General features: G+C 46.2%; 2 protein-coding genes and 1 non-coding gene across 8 annotated transcripts in view; 2 read left to right on the forward strand and 1 right to left on the reverse strand.

Annotated features, from left to right (window-relative positions):
* Lcmt1 (leucine carboxyl methyltransferase 1) overlaps positions 1–7,252 on the reverse strand; it is a 52,991-nt gene extending 45,739 nt beyond the window's left edge. The window contains exon 1 of the mRNA XM_021167664.2: positions 7,007–7,252. Coding sequence (XP_021023323.1) covers positions 7,007–7,113 — 107 coding nt within the window. The 5' untranslated portion in view covers positions 7,114–7,252. The remainder of the gene's footprint in view (positions 1–7,006) is intronic.
* On the forward strand, positions 2,590–2,692 carry LOC147002860 (U6 spliceosomal RNA). The gene has a single exon (XR_015048096.1). It is a non-coding gene; the product is annotated as a U6 spliceosomal RNA (small nuclear RNA).
* An 8,026-nt stretch (positions 7,253–15,278) lies between the features above and the next one.
* Positions 15,279–22,832, forward strand: part of Arhgap17 (Rho GTPase activating protein 17) — a 93,846-nt gene continuing 86,292 nt past the window's right edge. For 3 of the 6 annotated variants that reach the window (XR_015047816.1, XM_021166493.3, XM_021166494.3), the window contains exon 1: positions 15,280–15,491. Coding sequence is in view for 5 of the 6 variants with exons in the window: in XM_021166493.3 (XP_021022152.1) it covers positions 15,439–15,491 (53 nt within the window). In the remaining variant the exon portion in view is untranslated. Of the gene's footprint in view, positions 15,492–22,832 lie in introns of all 6 variants that reach the window. The other 3 variants (XM_021166492.3, XM_029479221.2, XM_021166495.3) reach the window with 2 other exon arrangements.

The raw sequence follows: 22,832 nt of genomic DNA on the forward strand, positions 1-22,832 counted from the left end.
GAGTGAGTTCCAGGACAGCCAGGACTATACAGAGAAACCCTGTCTCAAAACAAAACAAAACAAAACAAAAAAAACAAAAAAAGATTAAAAAATTTTTTTATAAAATGTAAAAAGTCACCCTGAGCAGAGTAAGGATCTGTATGAAGAGACTGAGTGAGGGGGAAGAGAACAGGGCTGGAGCAGAGAGAAAGCTCCCTTTCCACTGCCCATCTCCTGCACAGCCAGTAGAGGAGTGCTGCTAGACCCTGTCCGTCCACTACTTAACATCCCCGAGGATGACGCCGCCTTCTGCCTTCTATGGGTCTTGCCTTCATCCCTCTGCAGACTCTCCTGCTGCCCAGTGCCCACCTCTGTCAAGTTCCCCTAACACACTGCTCTGCCTCTGTCAATGTTTCTGGTCATGCCTGGCAGCCTCTGTGCATGTTGTGAAGATTCACTCTTCTACTGTGCACAGAAAGCAGCCTTGGCCTCTAGGAACTAGCTAGTTAGCATGAGCTAGCCCTTCGTTTGGGGGCAGCTGGCTTGGTACCTACAGTGAGGCCATGATGTTTTCCTGCTGGGTATAAACAATTTTGCAGAACACTAGCATAAGGCATTCTGCAGGAATGACAAGGGATGCAGATTATATGCACTGCTAAATTCTAAACACAGGTTAAAAACAAGATCCCTGTCTTAGCTTGCTTTCTATCTCTGTGATAAAGCACTATGACTACAGCAACTCAGGAAGGAAGGGGTTTATTTGGCTTACATGCCCTAATCACAGTCTAGCATGACTACAAGTCAGGGCAGGCACCAAAGCAGAAGCCCTGGCTTCCTGGCTTGCTCCCCATGGCTTACTCAGCCTGCTCTCTTAGACAACTCAGGGCCACCTTTCCCCCCCACCCCCCCCATGCCGCCCCCCAGGAAGTACTGTCACTTGGCCACAGTGGCCAGGGCCCTCCCACATTAATCATTAATCCAAAAAATGCTCCACAGACTTGTCTGCAAGTCACTCTCATGGAGACTTTTTCTCATTTGAAGTTCCCTCTCCCCAGATGACCTGAGCTTGTGTCAAACTGACAAACACTAAGTAGCACAGGCATTGTGTCACCCACAAAGATACCAAGCCCCCTCTCTTCTAGCTGACAAGTGACTGGGTTTCTATTGCCCCTTCAATCCTTCTCTAGACAAACATTCTAACTTCCTGAGTGTGCCTCGCCAACAGAGCTGCCTGGCCTCGGCTATTAGCGTTTGATCCACAGCACAGCTGTTTCATGGACCCTCCTACGAACAACCCAGCTGAAGCACACATCCTAAGATGTATTTTCTGCAACCTCTTATTGAGAGACTCCAGCTATTAAATCATCTTTTCTAGCTACAAGTGTGTTCTACCGGACAGAGACAAATGTCCTCCAGGAAAGGACTGTTAAGGTTCTTACAGGAACACAAATGCAGCTCCACTTGAAGGCTTCTGTGCCCTCTGTCAACAAGTATCCTGGATGGAAACAGAAGTCAAGTTTGCAAGTAGATAAAGTATGGAATTCAGTCCCAGCTGCTCACAGCGTAGGAGATATGAAGACAGGAGTTCAAGACCTGTCTAAGCTACACATTGAAACCTCATCTCAAAAACAAACAAACCAGGTGCTAGGGCAATGGCTTAGTAGGTAAACTGCTTTGACACACAAGCATAAGAATCCGAATTTTAACCCCTAGGACCTAGGATGAACATTAAAGCCTACCACGAGTGTCTGTAAGCCCAGCTTTCCTAGGAAACAAAGCAGTTCCTGGGCAAGTAAAGCAGATGACCTGGATTTAGATCCCCAGCACTCACGTAAAAAGCCAGAAACTGTGCAGCTGCCACCCCAGGCTGGGGGTAAGGCTGAGATAAGTAGACCCTGGAGCTCACTAGCAAGAGAATCTAGCTGAATCTGTGAGCTCTAGACTCAGTGAAAAACTCTTCCTTAAAAAAATAAGATAGAGTACAACAGCTTAAAACACTTGACACATGTGTGTGCATGCACCAGTACACGTGTATATGCACGCATGTGCATGTGTACAGACATATACACACAAACAGAATTAAAAAAAAAAAAAAAAAGTAAGAATGAGTTGTCCAGAGAAGCAGTTAGGGGTACAGACCAGGCTGGCAGACACAAATTCACAGTAGTATCAAGTTGCCCTACTGTGTGTCTACCACAAGTATTCTAGGAGGAAATAGAAACTAGAAGTTGTGCCATTTCTCTGAGATTCACCATACCCTGCTGGACCACACCTTCTTGCTATTGTCTACCCTCTGACTACTTACCTAATTTAAAGAGGTCTATTACCAAAGGACAAGACAGATGTGGGCAATGCCAACTCAATTGCTGAATGATGGACTATGAACTCTACGCTCTGACTGGACAGGAAAAGCCATGGTTCTGAGCAAGTCGACTGAATTCTAATAACTGACTAAGCAACTGCAAAGGAGGAAGATGGTTATGCACCAAGACGGAGACCTAGGGTACTATGGTGGGAAAGGGTGGTCACAAAGGAATGAGGGTATATAGGCAAACTGAGTGCTTACAGGACACTGAGTTTACTCAGGGGCTATGTCAAGAACTAAGGAGGGTGCTTGTTTCAGCAGCAGATAATCTAAAATTGCAGTGACACAGAGGTTAGCACGGTCTTTGTGCAAGGATGGTACAAAAATTTTACAGTGTTCCATATCTTGCATCAGTTCCTACAAAGGTTGTCTAACAGGGGCCAGCTGTGGGGTTTGGAAAGGGTACCCAAGGCCCATGCCTAGAAAGAAAGAAATAAGGAAGACCAGAGGAGGTGAAGCATACACGCAAGCCTTCAAGGAGCTGATTAACTCAGAAAGGGTAAACAACAGCCATTGGGGGAGGGGTCCTGCTGGATAGAACGAACCTCAAAAATGGGAAAAGGAAACAAAACAATTTGAAGAACACACATCTCAAACACCTGATCCTTGGGGATCCTACATATGAGAAAGAAGACGACTACAAGAAAAGGCCATTGTAGGGAAGCATCGAAGTTCAGGTACAGGGAAGGAAGGAATGGTCACAAGGAGGCTGATGAACTGGAGGGACTTACAGAATATGGAGCACCCATCTGAGAGGACACCGTGCAGGTGTGGTGGACCCTGGGTCACTGTAAACAAAGAGCAGAGTGACCCAGAGCACAGCATGGTGAGCGTAATGAGAAGACAAGGAGAGGAGGTGAGTCTGAGTCATGTTACTATAACAAAATAACGGAGCTCAGTACCTTAAAAAGCAAAGAGGTTCATCTGGCAAATGAGTCTGGTGACTAGAAGTTCAAACAGCAAGGCACCAACTTGACTGTGTCATGTTAGAGTGAAAACGTGGATGGGAGAGAAGACATATAAAAAGAGAGCAAGAGAACTTTTCGTGACAGCCCCCTCACAGCAATCAACCAAGTCTCAAAGAATGAAAATTCCCTCCCTCAAGAAACAATATCCAGGATTGGAGAGATGGCTCGACAGTTATGATCTCAGCACACACACAAAAAGCCAAGCCTGGCCTTGCACGTGCCTGTAATCCCAGTGTGGGGTGGGTCAACTGACAGGACAGGCAGGTTGTAAACCTAACGGAAAAATGGAAGCTCCAGGTTCTGCAAGAGACCCTGCCTTGGAGGAATAAGGTCTAATGAAAGGACACCTATGATATCCTTTTCCAGCCGCCACATGGGTGTGCACAGGATCATGAACCTACACACACACACACACACACACACCAACACTTAACCAACACACAAAATTCACACACATATATACCAAGAAAGAAAAAGAAAACAAAGAAATACATCAAACCTTTTTAAAGGCCTCCTCAACAGTTCTCACAGGCACCATCTACCAACAGTGACACATCAGGAACCAAGTAATTACAAACCTTATGTGTCAAAGCAGGCCCCGACTCTGATGACAGAAGAGTGGCAATGATAACCAGTTTGAAGCATCTGCTGCAGCCACTGCTGAAAACACTCCACACTCAATCCTCACCACAGCCTCCGAACACAGACAACCTCACCACTGTTCCAGGACTCTGTACCAATGGAGGGGGCAAACCAACACACAGTGACAGAACTGCAGGTACCCTGGGGACCAGTGGACTTCTTAAATGTTGTCTTATGGATTTGATGCTATAACTCACAGTGGCAGGAACCAGCCAGACCCACTGCTAATACAAGCTCAGCAACTTCAACCAGATAATATTCTGACGGGAAGGAAATCCAAACTACTACTAGTGAGCTATTGACAGCTTCACTTTGTAGTAATCCTGTAGTAACAACCGTGTATCAATTATCACACTTAATCCTCACATACGAAAGGCATGCTAACTTTATGATTCCCATTTTAAAAAAAGAAAGGAAGACTCAGCAGAGAAGGATAACTTGCTCATGTGCCCCACTGGCAAGCATCTAGTGATACCACAACCTTCGACAAGACTGAGAAGTTTTATGTGATACAATGAAGATGTTGGTCTCACAGGCAAGATGGCTTAGGAAGAAGGTGTTTGCAACCAAATGTGATGCTCTGAGTTCAATACCCAGGCCCGACAGGGTAAAAGAAGAGAAATGACCTGCCCTACACTGCCTGCTGACACATATATACAAAGTGAATAAATGTAATTTGAAAAAAAGTTGTTCAAGAATGCCTATTACAGTATCACAGAAACCAAGAGACACAGAATACTCACGTATAGCTTAAGGATTAATTTATAGGGCTGAAGAAATGGCTCTGTGGTTAATGGTTAAGATTAAGTACTGAACCCTAAGTTCAATTCCCAGCACATATAACTGCCTATAACCCCAACTCTAGAGGACCTGCCAACACAATGTGCACCCACGAAGACACAAATATACATCTGGCAGATGGTGGTGGCACACACCTTTAGTCCCAGCACCCAAGAGGCAGAGGCAGGCAGACCTCTGTGAATTGGAGGCCAGCTTGGTCTACAGAGCAAGTTCCAAGACAACCAGGGCTACACAGAGAAACCCTGTGTAGAAAAACAAAACAAGGAAAAAAAAAAAACCTCAACAACAACAAAACAAAAAACAGAAACAACAACAACAAAACCCAAACCAGATCCTCAGAGACAAGGATCCAGTGCAAAAAGCTCTGAATGCAAACCACAGCCTCCAGCCACACCCACTCGCTGCCCACTACTCTAAAGGATCTACTGATGGTGGATAGGAGAGAGCATCACTGAATCTTCAAAACCACTTAAGAGACCAGATCGCTGCCACCCGCCACGCCACACCTGCTTCTGTCTGTCTCTGTCTCTGTCTCTTTCTCACACACACTTTTACTGTGTGATGTACGCGGGCGCACCTGCACATGCAGATGTACACAGCTATGCATGCACATGCTCGGTCCTGAGGTTGATATCAGGTGTCTTCCTCTATCACTGTCCACCTTATATTTTGAAACAGGGTTTCTCATTGAACCTGGAACTTGCCAATTTCGCTAGACCAAGTTGGTCAGGGAGCTCCAGGGAACCCCTTGTTCCCAATCCCCAGGATGGGGGTTACAGGCATATGAGCTCAGATCACAATGGTTGCACAGCAAGCGCTTTCCCAACTAAGCTCTCTCCCTAGCCTCCCCAGCCCCTACTTCAGAGACAAGAAATCTAAGGCAAAAAAAAAAAAAAAAGTTACGGGGCTGGGGAGATGGCTCAGTGGGTAAGAACACTTTCTGTACAAGCCTGAGGACCTGAGTTGGATCCCCAGCACAATAAAAAAGAAGGGCGTGGCTTTTCACACACCTGCAACCCGTGATGGGGGCTGGGGGCAGGAAGAATGCTGAGGTCTCTAAGGTTTGCTCCTTACCTAACCAGTCTGGCTGAAAAGGTGAGAGATCCTATCTCAAGGGAACAAGGCAGAACGATAGAGCAGGACACTCAACATCCTCCTTTAGCATGCACAGGTATTCACCCATATATGCATGCCCCCACCACACACACACACACACACACACACACACACACACACATTAGGAACTTGCCCAAGTTTATATAGCTTGGGCAGTCTGGCTCCAGGACTGATGCTTAAAATCCCATTGCTTAGTTTCTAAGACCCTACAAAGAGTGCAACACTTCATCCCAAAACTTGTATTCCCCACACCATAACACCTCTCTGGCCCCCAGCCCACGCCTCTCTCCAGGGCATTGTCCTAATTGTCCCAAAGCCCACACTCCTCCCTAGTTCTGAACATTATCCTACTTCCTTGTCTCAGGCTTTTTCTTGCCGGTTTAAACATCCCTGGATAAATTTCAAACTCTAAAGACACTGCTGCATCTCCAAGAGCCCAACACTGAAGTATGAGTTTACTGCTCCTCCCAATGAGGCTGTGAGTCTAGTATGTCAACACCATGTCTGTTTTGCTCCTTTAAGTATTTGCAATCACTGAAAGCAAACCCTACTAATTAGCTCAAAGTAAGGCACAGTGTACTATCCCAATAGCTTTGTTGCAGGAATGAAGGACATGCAAGCTTTGTGTTTTCTTGTGCACTGACAAGACCCACCACCACCTACTATAACTCCATAAAGACTGTGGCCTATGTATAGTGCTGATTCTACAAACACAGCGGGCGCTGGGACCTGCAATCTACCCCTCCCTCATAGACTTGAGTTTCAGGTGCACAATGGGGAATAATGACCAATTTCAACAGGATTGTAACCTACCAAGCAAAGTTCCATTTCTAACCCAGCAAAGCTGTAGTTATTACTTGCAACACACCCTGTCTTTCCTGAAGGCTAAGATCTAGCAAGCTTTGTTCAGCGACTTACTCCCTGTCGTGGTACCCCGGGTTCACACACATTCGTTAATTGTGACTTAAATGAACCCCTCCCTGCTCCGTGCACTTCCCAGGTGTGAAGCCAGGGCCGTTCCAGATGAGTGCGACAGCCCCATCCCAGTGTCCTAGCGTATGCCTTGGTCAGTGGCCCTCTAGCCACCTAGGCTCGGGACACCAGCTCCCATCCCAAACCCAGCGTCCCCAGGCACCTCTTGCAGAGAGAAGCATCTTCGCAGGTGCCGCGCACTCCCTCGTCGTCCAAGTCACAGCTCGACGAGCAGGAAGAGAACGAGGACTCCCTCGAGCTGGAAGCCATGTGCGTGGGATGTTCTGGGGTGCGGCACCCACCAGGGACATGGAAACGGGGAAACAAGCAGTGGGGAAAGAGGCAAGAAACAGGCACGGACTAAAGCTGCAAAGATAAGGCGCGATAGGCGGGCGCTGTTCAGTGACGACGCCCCCGCACCGCCCACCCACCTTTCAGCTGATTGGCTCCCGGGACATGACGTTTGTCAGACCAAGTTCCTCGTCTAGTCAGACCATTGGAGGATTCTTTAGGCTCCGCCCTCACAACCCGGAAGTTTCTAAAGAGCCCGGACATGGTGGTGGTGCCGCAATCCTTTCTGGGAAATGTAGTCTTAGTGGCTTCTTGTCGCTCAGTAACTTTTACAAATAGTCAATTCAGGACTGAAGGGCAGAGAGTCTACCCAAAAGAAGCAAGTTTAATGTATTAAATTTCTGTCTCCATTTAGATCATTCAACAATGTAACAAACTTCTAGTGGGGGAATCAACACTGTGTCAGGTCCTGTGCTAATCAATGCCTTTGAGATGTTAGGAAGTGACTAGGAACATAGCTTAGAGCGCTCGCCTGGGAGTAGGGTTCTCAGCAAGAAACGGAGGAAAAAGTTGTGAAAGAGAGAGTTGTGAAGAACAGAATGGAAAACTTTGTAACCATGAGAGTAAATTAGGGATGGGGTTACAAATTCCTTGAACTCTGTTTCAGAATCAACAGATGTAATCAAAATAGTCTGCGGGACTGAGGAACAAGTGAATAGTAATCAAGGTTTAGGTGACATGAATGGGGAAGGTGGGGGAAGAGAAACCAGTGAAAGGACAGAGGGAGTTCAGTTTCTCAAATGAGTAAATATGTTTCATAATTGTGCGTGTGCAGTGTACTTTACAGGTATTCCATAATGGATCACTATAAAACTCTAAATAAAATTGAAGGGTTATTTTCTATTTTGTTTGTTGTTTGGGAGAGAGGAAGGGATAAGCTCTAGCTTTATGAAGTCTAAATCATACCCATAAAAATTCTGTGGCGATAGGGCAGTGATAAACACTTGTCCACCCTTTCCAGGGTTTTGGGGTCTGAGCTCAGAAACACACACACACACAAAGAGAAACACACAAAGAGAGAGAGAGAGAGAGAGAGAGAGAGAGAGAGAGAGAGAGAGAGTTTGGGAAGCGAGAGCAATAGGATCCTTTGAGCCTAGTGTTGGAGGTCAGCTTGGATAATATAGCAAGACTATATTTCAAATTAAAAATAAAAAAACTAGATGAGTTCTCCTATAATGAAGCCTGGCTTTTAACTCAATGTGTAGCCAAAAATGGCCTTAAACTTCTAATTCAATGACCTTGAACTTCTGGTGCCTACACTTCTCCAGTGCTGGGATTGTAGGTATGTGTAACCACATGTAATTTGTAGACTATTGAGGCTCAAACCCTGAGTTTTGTGCAATCTAGAAAATATTCTACCAACTGAGCTAATACTGACTCAATTCCTTAAAGAGGAAAACAACAAATCAACATATATATGTTCATATAGTTTATTTTATTTATTATTCACTGGAGACACAGTAACCACTAATACTTCAGGGAGAGATGGGAAAGGAATAACTGGGGTTCTGAAATGTCGTTGAAGCTAATCTTGAGGGGTTATGATAAAATACCCTGACAAAAGCAACTTAAAGGGCAATATGCTTTATTTTGGCTTGCAGTTTATTTTAGTTATTTTTCTACGGTTGTGAAAAGATACCATGACCAAGGCAGCTTATATAAGAAATCATTTAATCAGGGGCTTGCTTACATTTTCAGAGGGCCACTTCATGACTATCAGAATGGTGAACAGGGCAGCACGTAGACAGGCTTGGATAATATAGCCTGAGAATTGGAGGTGGGTGGAGGAGAAGGGATGGAGGGAAAGAGAGTGAATGACAGAGAAGGGGGAGGGAGAGAGGGAGGGAAGAGGAAGAGGAAGAGGAGGGAGAGTAAGTGATAGAGAGGCAGGGGGTTTGAAACCCCAAAGCCCACCCCCAGTGACACAGTGTCTTCAACAAGGCCACACCTCTTAATCCTTCCCAGAACTGTTCTATCATTTATAGGCCGAGCATTCAAATACATGAGCCTATGGAGTTTCTTTTGTTAAAACCACCACATAGTTCCCGGGGGATAAATGTCAGGGAAGACATGAAAGTAGGTGAGGAAGACATGTTGGCAGGGCCAGGAGACTTACTGGTCACACTGAATCCATGATTAGTAAGCAGAAAGCAATGGGTGCATGCTGTGCCTCAGCTCCTTTTTTTTCCACTTATACACCCCAGGATCCTAGCCAGAGAATAGTGCCACCAGTAGTGCATGGGTCTTCCTCCTTCAAATAATATTATCAGGAAAATGATCTATAGGCATCCTCAGGAGCCCATCTCCCAAGAAACTCTAGATTCTGCCAAGCTGGCATTTAACACTAACCATCACAGGGAAATAACATATCTTTCCCTGAAGTAGTCCTCTGCAAAGCAACTCACAGGCTTAGCATCTCCATGTGGCACTCACTCTACACCCCCTGTGGATGTCCATAGGTAATAAATATGTCAACAGCAGGTTGTATGGGATGTCATCCCATAATGATCTGTCTCTCTGAATGGCCCTTCAGTCACAATTAGCTTTATCTTGGAAGGGACAGGCTACCCAGGGTACCTGAACAACTCGGACTGCCTTGAATAAGACCTGCCAACAAAAAACTCTAGACTTTCTCCAAAATAAAATCGACAGGTACTCCTGTTGCTATTATCAGAGACCCCTTCAGTGACTTAGTGGTAACAATTCATGTTTTCTGGAGTTTCCAGGTGACCCATGATGATTATAAGTTGTCTATGGGATTCTAATGCAACAAATCACTTCTTTGGCCATGCACCCCTGCCATTAGAGTGGTATGCAGTCCCAAGTTTTATTTGGAATGCCAACTCTAACTATATGAAAGTTCATCAAGTTTTAAACTTTGGGTCTGATTAATCTTTGTGCATGATGCTTTCATTTGTACATTTAAAAAATAATATTAATAAAATTAAAAACAAGGCACAAAAGTCAGCAAAACTGGCCAAACTCTGGGCAGCCACACGAGCATACATTTGGTGTGGTTTTTTCTTCTTCTAAAGAACATTTAATTGGGGCTGGCTTGCAAGTACAGAGATTCAGTCCAGTATCATCAAGGCAAGAACATGGCAGCATCTATTCATGTATGGTAAGAAAGGTCTGAGAGTCCTACCTCTTCATCTTAAGGCTGCTAATGGAAAACTAAATTTCAGGCAGCTAGGGTGAGGGTCTTATAGCCCACACACACACAGTGACACATCTACTCTAAAAGGGCCACACTTTCTAATAGTGCCACTCACTGGACTGAGCATATACAAACCATAACATTCCATTCCCTGGCCCCCCATAGGCTTGTTCAAACATATGAATCTATGGGGGCCATACCTAAACATAGCATAATGCAAAATACATTTTGTCCAACTTCCAAAGTCCCCATAGTCTATAGTAGTCTCAACAACATTAAAAGTCCAAAGTTCTAAGTCTCTTCTGAGATTCAACCAATAAATTAACTGTAATTTCCAAAGCAAGATAGGGAACCAGCTGGGCAAACTCTATACTCTGCATCTCCATGGCTGATGTCAAAGCAGTTTTCAGATCTCTAACTCCTTTTTCATCTGTGTTGCCTGCAACAGACTGCTTTCTCATGGCCTGGTTCCACTCCTTCTTTTCAGGAAGGAGTGTTGTTGCTTTCCTCAGCAGGTATCCCCCTGCTCCGGCATCTTTAATATCTTGGGAGCTCCAAGTCAACTTCATAGCTTCTTGTTCTAATGTCTGGAATCCATACATGATCTCCTGGGCTACTACAAAGGGCTGCCATCACTTTTCCAGCTCTGCCCTATGTAGCACTCTAAACGCAGTTTGACCCACTCTACTGCTGCTGCTGTTCTTGGTGATCATCCCATGGTACTGGCTTCTACAATATTGGGGTCTTCCACTACAACTAGTCTTCACCAATAACCTCTCATAGGCTCTCTTCATGGTGCCAAGCCTCAACTCCTTTGCCTGACCCCTTCAATCCAGGGCCATAAGCTGCAACTGAAGCTGCACTTTCACCAATGGCCTTCCATAGCCTCTCACAGTGCCAAGCCTCAGCTGTTCTTCATGACCCCTTCATGCTTTCGAAACCAGTGCCACCTGAGTGACTCTTACACATTACCAAGTCCAGCTGCAGCATAAGGTACAACCTTGGTTGGCTATCTCTGGAATACAGCTTCTTTGTGCTCTCAGAAAACACTACCCAGATTTCACCTCAGTGATGTTGGTCTCCTCTTTGTCACCACTAATTTCTTAGCTCCAGCTCCAGCTAACCAGCATCAATTGTTCCAGTAGTCTCCTTCTCCTCTGGACAATCAAGTAAGAGACTCACGACTGAAGCTGCTGAGTTTTCCTGCTTGCTGGAGCTGGAACATGGCCTCCTCATTCTATTACAATCACTGCACTTGATGGTTCTTAAATGGCAAGTTTGTTGCTCACAGTTTTAGAGCCTGGGAAGTTCCTGCTCCTGTTTGGTGTCTGATGAGCTAAGTTCTTGCTGCTCAGGCTGTGCTCAATCAGAGACACATTCTCTTCATTTGCAAGTGAAGTGTCCTGCTTGAACAATCAAATGATTGTTCTCTTCTTCCTTTTACGTTAGTTCCTATATCCAGATACTGAACATTTTCTACTTGAAAAACATCAGAATGTGTTTGAGTCTCGTCTCTTTTATGTAGCTGAATTATGATCTGTTCTACTTTGTTTTGTGACTTTTTTTTTTTTGAGAAAGGGTCTCATATAGTCCAGGCTGGTTTCTAATTCTGTATATAGCCAAGAATAACTGAATTCACAACCCTTCTCTTTCTACCTTCCAATTGTTAGATCTGTATTACTATAGCCAGTTTGTACAGTGCTGAGGATTGAGCCCAGGGCCCCTGGGATACTTGGCAAGCACTCTACCAACTGAGCTGCTTCTTGAATTTTCCCTGAAAAGAATTGGGAATAGGGAAGGTAGTTGTTTGCCAGTGCTGGTTTTTAAATTAACCCCTGCCCGTCTCTTAAAAACTGAAGCAGGAACATCTTATACTGCTTTTTAGGTTCAGGAGTTTTCACTGATGTTGCTCTTTCTCCTTAAGCAGATCTTTCTAACATGTGGCTGAGACTCAGTGGTTTGACACATGTTAGACACACTATGTTGACACATAGTTCTGTGACAACATGTAGCATTTTAGGTTTAGCCACAGGCTTACCCTGCTCTGTTGTTCCCTAAGGTGTTCCATCTTTTCCAGGTAGTTCATCTGTGGATTCGAGGAATCTTTTCTCATCCTATGCTTTAAGTGTTCTTGTTTTCTTTGGTGTATGTATTGCATTCCTTTGGAAACTCTGAACTTCCCTTAGGCTTTTCAGATTTCCCTTTTTCTTCCACCGAATCACTTTGGTCTATCACACAAGCCTGTACTTTCAAAGGTCTACATCTAAGACTTTGTTTCTTTTGAATGGAAACAGAGACACATCTTCCTGTGTCAAACTCTATGTTACTTTCTATAGGGAATACTTTATTTAAATCTTTAACTGCATCTTCAAGTTCTTCAATTTTGGGGCTTGACTCTTCTTTTTGTTTGTAGGTAGGCCAGTTTTAAAAAATTAAGTGTGTGTATGTGTGATGAGAGTAGGTCAGAGAGTAACTTGCTGCAGTCAGGTCTCTGCTTCTACCATGCGAGTCCCAGGGATGGAAGTCAGTTTGTGAAGTTTGGCAGCTAGAACCCAACTTGTGCTCTAGACTGGTGTTTAGCATGGTCTGAGGTTTAGAGATTGGTGACTTTAATTCCTGAGCCACTTGGCTGAAACATGATTTCTAACTCTTCTGTCTTTGGTTCGGTGTCACTGAGGTTTTCTGGATGCCTGTGGTTGACAATTAAGTTTGATGGTTGACAGTTCCCTGGCTTCTGTTCTGTTTAAGTTCTTTATGTTGGTAGATTTCACTTTCCACCTACTAGCTCTTCCTTCTACACGGCAAGTCTGAGCAACACTCCACAAGGATCAGCTTCACACTCACGTCTTAAAACTTTGACTTGTCCATGTTGTGACCAAATTGACATTAAAATCCACGTCATCCACTTGGTGAGCTAGCGTATGATTGGAACCAGAACTGAATGAAGTTTGTACAATGTTCCCCGATATGATGACAACATCTGTTTTGCATTGTTCTTTTACTGCTTCCTATAGCCCAGGCTGACCTGGAATTTGTGATCCTTCTGTGTCAGCCTCCTGAGTAGCTGGATTTTCAGGCCTATGTCACCACTGTCTAGTTTCATGGTAGCATCTGAATGTAGTGACTCAATGGCTGACTCAGGTTTGGCAAATGGTCTTGAAGTCCTGTCTGTCTTGCTTTAATAAATCTTGTTGGATGGGGTGCCACAAGCCTGTAATTCTAGCATTTGGCCGGTGGAGGCAGGAGGATCAGTAATTTAAGGCCATCCTCAGCTATGAGACTCCTCAAAAAAACCCCAAACCAAAACAAAGCCTTATCTCAACACTTCCCGTTGTAATTAATGTTGGTGACTTGCAGTTTGCTGCCTGACTCGAGGGTCCACACTTATGTTGTAATCGCTACAGATTTTTAAATTTCTTGCTCTTTGAGTTCAAGATGCATCCTGCATTAGTTATTTTGCTCTCTGTTGTAAGAAAATGCAGGACAAGAAGCAATGTGAGGGAGGAAGGATTTAACCCAGCTTCCAGTTCTAGGAAGGGATGTTTACCATGATGGGGAAGGCACTGCAATAGACAGTTTTTTGAGGCAGCTCGCAGCAAGACCACACTGCCTCCACGCTCAGAAAGCAGAAGACGACGAAAGCTCCTAACTCAGCTAGTTTTCTGCGGTCTGGGGCCACAGATGATGGAATGCTGTGGCCCACATTTAGAGTGGATCTTCCCACGTCAATTAACCAGATGTAGATACTTCTTCACAGACACACACAGAGATTTGTTTCTAAGGTGATTCTAGATTCTGTCACGTTGACACTTTAAACCATCACACAGCCTGTAAAGGATGCCTTAGCCCACAGGACACAGGGAATGTTGTGTATGTGGAGCCAAGGCTGCCAAGTCAGGAGGACATGGCTGCAGGTCATAAAACTAACTTGGTTCAGTTGGACGAAAGGGTTCAGCAATGCGAAATGATCCCACCAAGTTCCCCAGCCTGTTACTGTAGGGCTGGGAATCAGAACCTTGTGGTCATTTATGGCAACGGGGACTCAGAGGCCCATCAGTGCAGGGGCCTAGGGAAGACCAGTTTCCTTTGGCTGGGGAGTCTGGGGGTCCTCATCTGATTGACCCTACTCTTTTGGCCTTTCCCATGGACCAGTTCAAGTACTGAGGGCGCGGAGCTGGTTCACCCCATAATAGATCTGCTTCAGCTCACTCCTGCTAGGTTAGGATATACCCTGGTCTGACCCGCCGCTATAGGTTAGGTCCACTCGCTCAGCTTAACCTCATCTTCTTTCAGTTCGCCTTCACTTGACCGAGCATCACTCGGCTAGGACTACTATTCCACTCGGCTTGGCCGGACTCTTCTCCCCCCCCCCCCCAACCCCCTTCCCCGGCTGGCCTGGCTCCGGGTCCGACTGGACAAGACCCCATCCCTGTGTTCCGCCTTGCCGGACCGGACCAGGATCTGCGAGGCTCACTTGCGTTCTAGTTGTCACCACTAGAGTAGGTAGCTAAGTTTGACTCTGCTCCGCCCATCCCGCCCAGCTCTAATTAAGAACCGCTGTGTCCAGGTGCCGGGCTGGGTTAGTCTCCGCTCTTCTTAGCAGAGCCACGCTCGTCCGTCTCCGATTGGCTCAACTCCATCCCTCTCCGCTCACCGATTGGTTCGGCTCCACTCTTAAGTTCGCCCAGCTCTGCTCCGTCCAGCTACGCTTGACTTCTCTGGTTTCGGCCCGGCCGGACCAAGCTCGGCTCCACCTATCTAGTTTCGACCCTGTTCGGCTCCGCTCCACCCACCTCGGCGCGGCCTCAATGGTCCCCGCCCTGAACCACTTAACTCCACCCATATTGGGTCCGTCCGCACCTGTTCCACCTCTCTGGTTTCGGCCTCTTTCGGCTCCGCTCGGCCCCACTCGTGGTAGGGGCGGGCGGCGACGCTGGAAGTGACGCGGCGAGGGGCGGGGCCGAATTGTAGCCTCCGTCACCGCCTCCGGGGCCGGGAAGCGATGTAGGTAGGACCCGCCAGACGGTCCCCAGTTCTCCTCGGCCCGAGCCCCGCGGCCTGCCGCCGCCGCCGCCACCGCCGCCGCCATGAAGAAGCAATTCAACCGCATGAAGCAGCTGGCCAATCAGACTGTGGGCAGGCGAGTGCGCGGGGCGCGCCGGCGGGGGGCGCGCGGGGGGCGGGCCGGTCCTGCGCGCGAGGAGCCGGGGAGCGGGGAGAGCCGGGCGCGGCCGGGCCTTGGGCCCCGCGGGGCGGGGGTCTGCGCCTAGCTACGGCTTGGGCGCTGCCCATTGTCCTGGCCGGAGGAGCATCGTCCTCGGGAGACTCACGAGGGTCTTTACTCCTCCCTGTCCCCGCCAGCCGGAGCTCGCCGCCTGGTGCGAAAACTCCGTAAACTTGTGTGCCTCTCGCAGTGCCAGGCGCGCACTTTTGGGCTGGTGTTCTCAGGCTCTCCCCGCTGATCCGCTGTTGCAGCCTTCCTCCGAGAAGAGCTTGCTGGTCACTGGGAACCCAAGGGGTCTTAGGCTACTGTGGCTTGCCCAGTTAAGTTCAGCCCCCCTCCCCTCTGTGAACGAATCGAGAAATGCAGTCTCAAAATCCAGGGAATTTGCTGTGAGTTCTTGAGGTCTAGAGGTTTGGAAAGCGAAAAGGATGCCTTTTCTCATCTCACCTTGGATGTGGTATTTTCTGACAGTGAGTGCTTGACAAGAAACTGATTTTTTTTTAATGAAAGAATACAGGAGGGACAGTAGATGAGTAGGCTGTAGAACAGGAACGATTTGCGGTTTTTAGAGCTTTCAGGAGGCTGCTGTCATGTGCTGTGCTATCTGGAACAAATATTTCAAGGTCTTGAAGGGCGGATAGCTTTGCCGAACCAATTTGCTGGTTATTCTGCACGAAGATAGGTGGGTTTTTCACAGCTCTCGCTCTTACCCTCCTCCCTTAGCAGTTAAGGACAGTTTGGTTTGGTTGAAGCACGTGAGACACTTCTTTTTTTATGTGTACGAAAATACTTTTACTTCCTCTTGGGTTTTCTAAATTTGCTTTTTACAATGTTTCATTTCCCCCAACCTTTTGCTAAGTTTTATTATTGAGTTTCTTAAAAAAAAAAAAATAGAAGGGAAGAAAAAAATCCCTCTATCATGTAATCTTGGTATCCTCTATCCAGACTCAGTCCCTGCCCCTTAAACCCACACATGCCTAGTTTTTTGTTGCGTGTAGAGTTAGAGAAAGACGAGGGTCAAGGCAAGTAATCCTAATGGCATGAACAAGAAATATGATGAGAAATGATAATTTTCTTGTGAGTCTTGTACTCCTTGCAGATATGCATGGCAGAATCAAAACTTAGTGGCTGCCACAATGCCTTTGTTAGATTGTTATTGATTAGGTTTTGTCCTGTGTGGGACAAGGGAAAGTTGCCGGTTTTATGCAAAGTCTTGAGAGCTTTCTGCCTTGAAAGCTGGTTAGGGTTTTGTGGGCCCCTGCTTCTTAGCCTCTCTTCCTACTTTTACATTCTGGCCAGACTTGCCCACTTTCAGTTCCCACAGGAGGCCTATGTTTCTTATATGTTATCCTCTTCCTGGAATTCCCATAAGCCTTTCTTACCACACCTAGCTGATAGGTAACCTCTTTCTTGCTCTTCACTTCTCTCAGTCTCCATGTCCTTAGAAGATCCTTGATGTCTTGGATGGACACCGTCTTGATTCCATTCGCTACCTGCTTTCTATCATCAAACTGCCTCTTTACCTGGGTGTGTTGGCTATTTGAGCACCCAGAGAGTCTTTTCTATGAGTCTTTGATTCCCAGGGTCTGTGTGTGTGACTCCCATCCCAGGACAGATGACCTGTCAAAATTGTCAATTCTGGGACTCCAGCTTGTCCCACTTTGCCTGGTGCTGCGGAATTAAGTTTGGGAAAATATGAACAGGATGGAGTGGTAATGATTCATACTGGGACAGTAATTCTGGCCCTGACCTTTGACTCTGTTTGAAAGTCTTTATTGCTGGATGCCAGGGGAAGCTGCAGCTATTACAGAGCTGTAAGGGTGTGGTAGCCTTGAGACTAAAGTCAGAACATCTGTTTTTACTGGGGAGAAAATCTGTTGCTCTCATGTCGTTGATTTCCTAGATAACTCCCCCCCCCCCACTGTGTGTGTGTGTGTGCGGAGCACGAGTTTCCCCTATTTAAGTAACCCTAAGAGGGGAGGAAGAAAAATGGAGGATAGAACTGAGAATTATTATTCAGTGAGCCAGCTGGTTGGTACGCTCGCATCAGAAGCAGATCGTGGGTGTATTTGGGTAAAGAAGAATGCTTTTTTGGCACAGATTTCTCCCAACTGTGATCTGGATAGAGAAGGAGTTTATCTATGTAATGGACTACAGTTATCAGTTTGTGGAGTTCTAGGTGCTATCTTGCCGTGAGGAATTTCTATAGGATGGGATGCTCGTGAATAATTCCACCGAGAAGTTTCATGGACCTGGCATGGTTGAGGATTAGTAATGCCTAGAAAGAATGAGCTACCATGATGCACTTTGTGTGCAGAGGGTGGATGAGTCTGTGGGCAAGGCTTATGGGGTGGTCTCACAATGTGGACACCCTAATAAAGAGCAGTGGGGTGGATGTTTTTGTCACCTGCTCTTTGTTGAGTCTCATATTCAGTGAGCACTGAGTGAGGCTACACTGTACACCACTGTGCGCTATTAAAGAATCAAAGACCAATACAAACGAGATCTCTGCCCTGGAGCTTCTCACTAGATACACGGAGGAGATAGGCAAACCCCAAGTAATTATAAACATAAAATAAGCACTTCCAGAAGGATGGCAGTGCACGGAGGAGAACCTGCCTGCCACTGGGTGGAGATGCTCAGAACAGCTGCTCTTGGGAGGTGTGAGCAGAGCCTGTGCTCTCTTTCCCTCTCCACACTTCTTTCAGACTTGCTGATACGAATTAGGTCTCTTCTGGTGAAGAAAAAAAAAAAAAAAACGTAATTCAAGGTACCCGAGCAGAAAAGAATTTGTTGGCCTGTGAGCAGGAGTCTAAGCATAGGACTGCTTTTGTTTGAGACAATCTCACTGTATAGCCCAGAATTCCCAGTCCTCCTGCCCCAGCCTTCCCAGTGCTGGATCTGAGGGCATTCTGGATGGTTCACTCTTTAGACAAACCGTGTTCACAGATTTCCATTATCCTCAGTGCAAGTCTCAGAGGAAAAGAATACTGTGTGACTGTGGCCAAAGTCCCGGGATTGGCTCTTGTTTCTGGGTCACATGCCTTTCATGGGAAATGAAATGGACTCAACCCCACCCAAATAGAGAGTGGAGGAGTGCTGGTTCCCTACGGTAAACTGGGCACTATTAGCAGCAGAAGGAGAATGGGCAGACACCGATTAGGCAAGCAAAAAAAAAAACCCTGCTGAGCTTTTGCAGTCTGGCTGTGGAAAAGGAGAAGCGTTCTCTCACTCGTGGCTTCAGATAATCTAGAAAGGGCAGATGGTGCAGCAGGGAGTCGGGGTGATGGTGGGCAAGTGTTGTCTGGATAGAGGAGACTGGACAGGAGGATAAGAAGTGTGAAGTTAGGAACTGCTGTGGGTCAGGAGTACATCCCTGGCAGAGAGTCTGCCCTGACAGGAGTTGTTCTGAGTGCTTTCATTTGGCAAGTCAAGGTCCAGGGAAGGACCGCAGAGAACCTGAAGGGCCATGTTCTAATAATGGGTCCCAACCTCTGGAGTTTTCAGGAAGTTGCCTAAAATGTAAGTTTAAGGGAACATTAGCTGATATTTAACTCAAGCATGCACAGCAGTATTACAACATTACACTACACAAAAATTTTTGAGGCTAGATGTGGTCTGTGGCTGTGTTGGCAACTGCTTATCTGAGAGGACCTGGAAGTTTCCACTTCCTGATTCCTTCTTTACCTGTCCCCACGGTGCCATTGGTTCTCTGGCTCTGTGGAGAGCTCATTCTCACTGCTGAGATCTTTCATAGGGACACAGTAGTCATCTCATCTTTCTACAGTGGCGTCTTACCAAGGGCTGCGCCTCAGCACCTGGCCTGCTTCTCACCCACGGTGACTACCATTGATATTTTATGAAGAAGGACAAATGATTTGCCAGGCTGGCACATCTACTCGGTGACCCACACAGGACATGGTGTGGGCCTTCCGCCTCTGCAGCCCATATATTTCTAACCACAGAACTCTTCACCAGGAAAGGTGGCGTGTTTATGAACAAATGTCTTGAACATCTTCCGTGATCATTAAGCTGATGCACTTCTCATAAGGAACTCACAGCATTCTCCGGGCAGCTCTGGGGTGGTGCTGTTTATTCCTGATTGAACAATAAGGAAGCCAGAGATCAGAGAGGTCACAGAGCTGGAACATGACAGAGTTGTGGATCCAAACCAGGTTCTGACCTTGAAGCAGACATGTATGGTATTTAATTCATCTTTAGTGCTGCCTCCATCAAATCTTGGGAGCTGTGAGTTCGGTGTTACTGTAATAGTGGACTTGCTACCTGAGGCTGTGTTTCCTCAGGGGACCTGGGCGGTATCTAGATGCCTTTCAAAGCTTTGCTTAGGACAGGTGCTCTACCACAGAGCCACATTCCAGCCTTCTTGATGGTCATAATTTGGGTAGGTGGGGCGGGAGTTGCTGCTGGCATCTTTTGCTGACATGCATGCTGAACAGTGCCAACAACAAAGAATTATACATACAGCACCAGCCACATTTGTGCCGAGGTTTAGAATCCTGAGTTAGTCCTCTTTAAATCATATATTCTCTGGACATATGAGTGGTCACAGCCAAACATGCACTGTTGGCTTGCAGGTCACAGATGTATTCTTTTTGTATTATTCGATGCTTGTACATTTATTGTTACTTTAAAAATTTAGTACTTGTCATCTGAAAAATATGGACCTCATGCTTCTTCTAGAAGAATCTTAGAAATTCTGTCAGGATCTGATATCCCTGTCCAGTACAGGTCCTGAAGCAAGCCACAGCTTTCCCATTGGGGATGGTCATCGGCTCCCTGTGTGTGCAGTCCATGGCTAATGGGTTTTATCTCTTTATATCCCTTGCTGACCTCTTCCTGATCATCGAGATCTAAGGACTCTGTCTAGGAGCAGAGGTAGCTGTCCATTACAGCAGTAGGAGTTTGCAGTCGAAGTGCATGGCTGCCCGCTGATGTCACAGTACCATGATGTACCTCTGGTACCATGTTGTATAAAACTTCTCGTGAGGCAGCATTCATTACCTGGGCATGCCTGTCACATACCAGCTCTTTGCTTTGCCTGTGGGAACACTGTATAGTCCTCACTGACTTAACAAGCGTCTTCCCACACGTGGGGTTTGTGCTACCTTTCCCCAGAGATCTCTGAACAAAGCACCTGAGGAAAGCGAGGTCCCAAGCCCAGTGGCTTCCATCTAGCCTCTGATACAGCAGGCTAGGGAAAGGATCTCTATCTGAGCATCTTAGGCTTTCTGAGGCCACCTTGGGTGGGTGGCAGGTTGTAGAATTCTAGAATCTCAAACAGCTTATTTACAGGTATATAAAAATCCACACACACACCCCTACCCTGGTGCCAGAGAATTAAAAAACCAGCCACAGAAGGATGCAGTCACCTAGCATCATCTTTATTTATGAAGGTAACATGGGACACTGTTATGAATCATCTGGTGACAGAAGTTCTGGTGCTGGGGAGAGCCCTTCATGGTTTGTTGTTGTAAGGAAGGGTGCACCATGCCAGACTATGGAATATTTTGAATGCATCATTCTAACGTAGGTGGATACCATGGTAGCCAAGTAAAAATCCATTGAAACAAGTTATTGCACTCCATCTACTTACTGTTCATGTAATTTCCTGAAGGCAGAAAGACCCGTGGTTCCAGATGTGAAGCCCCTGAGATCTTTGTTTTGATGACAGGGTCTTGCTGTATAGGCCAGGGTGGCCTTGAACTCTGGTTCTTCCTGTCTAGCCTCCCATGTGCTTTGATGACAAGGATGTGTCAGCTCCAGATGAGTTTCAGAATTCAGAACTTTTCAGGTTCTAGAGAAGCAGTGTGTGTATTTGCCGGCGTTACAGGTAACCTGCAACTGAATCTGCCTAACAGCTTCACACCCAGCATGCTATTTCCGTGGCAAAACATGTGCATATAATTACCCCAAAGGATACATAAAAATGTAGCTATCCATGCACAGTGTGTTATTGCCATCACAGGCCAACTTTATAGTCAGTGGGCTTCAAGCTTATTTCTATATTTGTCCTTCCCACCCCCCAGTAACAAGGATTGTGGATCTATTTTCATTTTAGTAATGTACCTATATGATTGTCTATAAATCTTTTATTTGAAATAATGTCTCCCATACTCCAAGAGATTGAAACTATGTATGAGCAAGACTCTCACACTCAAGTGGCAGGACAGATAAAGAATTGAGGTGAGAGGCGGGTGTGAGGCTGGGGAGTGGTGGGGGCTGTTGAACACATCCATTTACAGGGGGGCTGCTTACAGCTCTAGCCACTTGTTGCCTTGGAGAGTATGCATATGGTTTAACCACACTCCCTGTTTTTAAAAGGAGAGACACACATACACACACATCCATATGTTGTGTAAGTGTATGTGCCTGTGCATGTCTATGTGCACCACATGCATGCATGCGTCTGTGGAGGTCAGAACAGGCAACAGATCCCCTGGAGCTGGAGTTACCGATGGCAGTGAGTCATCACGTGGGTTCTGGGAACTGAACCCAGGCCCTTTGCAAGAACAGCAAGTGTTGTAACCAGCTGAGCCATCTCTGCAGCCCCACAGCTCCCATGTCTAATGATGCTCCAGAAGGCTGATTTTCCTGCAAAGTTTTATGATACTTAAATGTTAGCAACAAAAATGAAAAAAAAAAAATCCATCCATGTAGGCCAAAGAAAACATATCTGCAAACTTTATCTGGCCTTGGGCTGTCTGCCTTGACCTCTAGCTCAGAGACTAATGCTCGTGGCATGACAGGTTGTTGCCTGTGGAGTTAGGATTAGGCTACTTCTTAAGATGCAGATGGCTAATTTGTTTTGTCATTATTTGTTTTGTTTTGTTTTGTTTTTTACATATGCTATTTTTTGCATACACAGTAGCTTATACTAAGAAGAAAAATAAGTTGGTAGGAATTTTATTTTAGAACTGCCTTACTTTCTAGCCAATTGGAGAGTTCCCTTTTAATCTACTACTACCAACTGAGCTTAAAGTTATTTACCTTAGAAAAGGAAATGGAAGCCTTCCTTTAAAAAGAGCGCTGGAGAGATGGCTCATACCTTAAGATTATTTGTGCTCTTCCAGAGGACTGGGTTCCCAGCATCAGAATGTCCACTCACAGCTGTCTGTAATTCAAGTTCCAGAGGGTCCAGGGCGGCCTTCTGGCCTTCAGAGGCACAGCACATACATGATGTACATGCATATGTTTAGGCAAAGCAGTCCTACACATAAAATAAAAATAGATAAATCT

This window comes from Mus caroli, unplaced genomic scaffold (assembly GCF_978045245.1).
Source record: "Mus caroli unplaced genomic scaffold, Mus_caroli_1 scaffold_8, whole genome shotgun sequence".
NCBI lineage: Eukaryota > Metazoa > Chordata > Mammalia > Rodentia > Muridae > Mus > Mus caroli.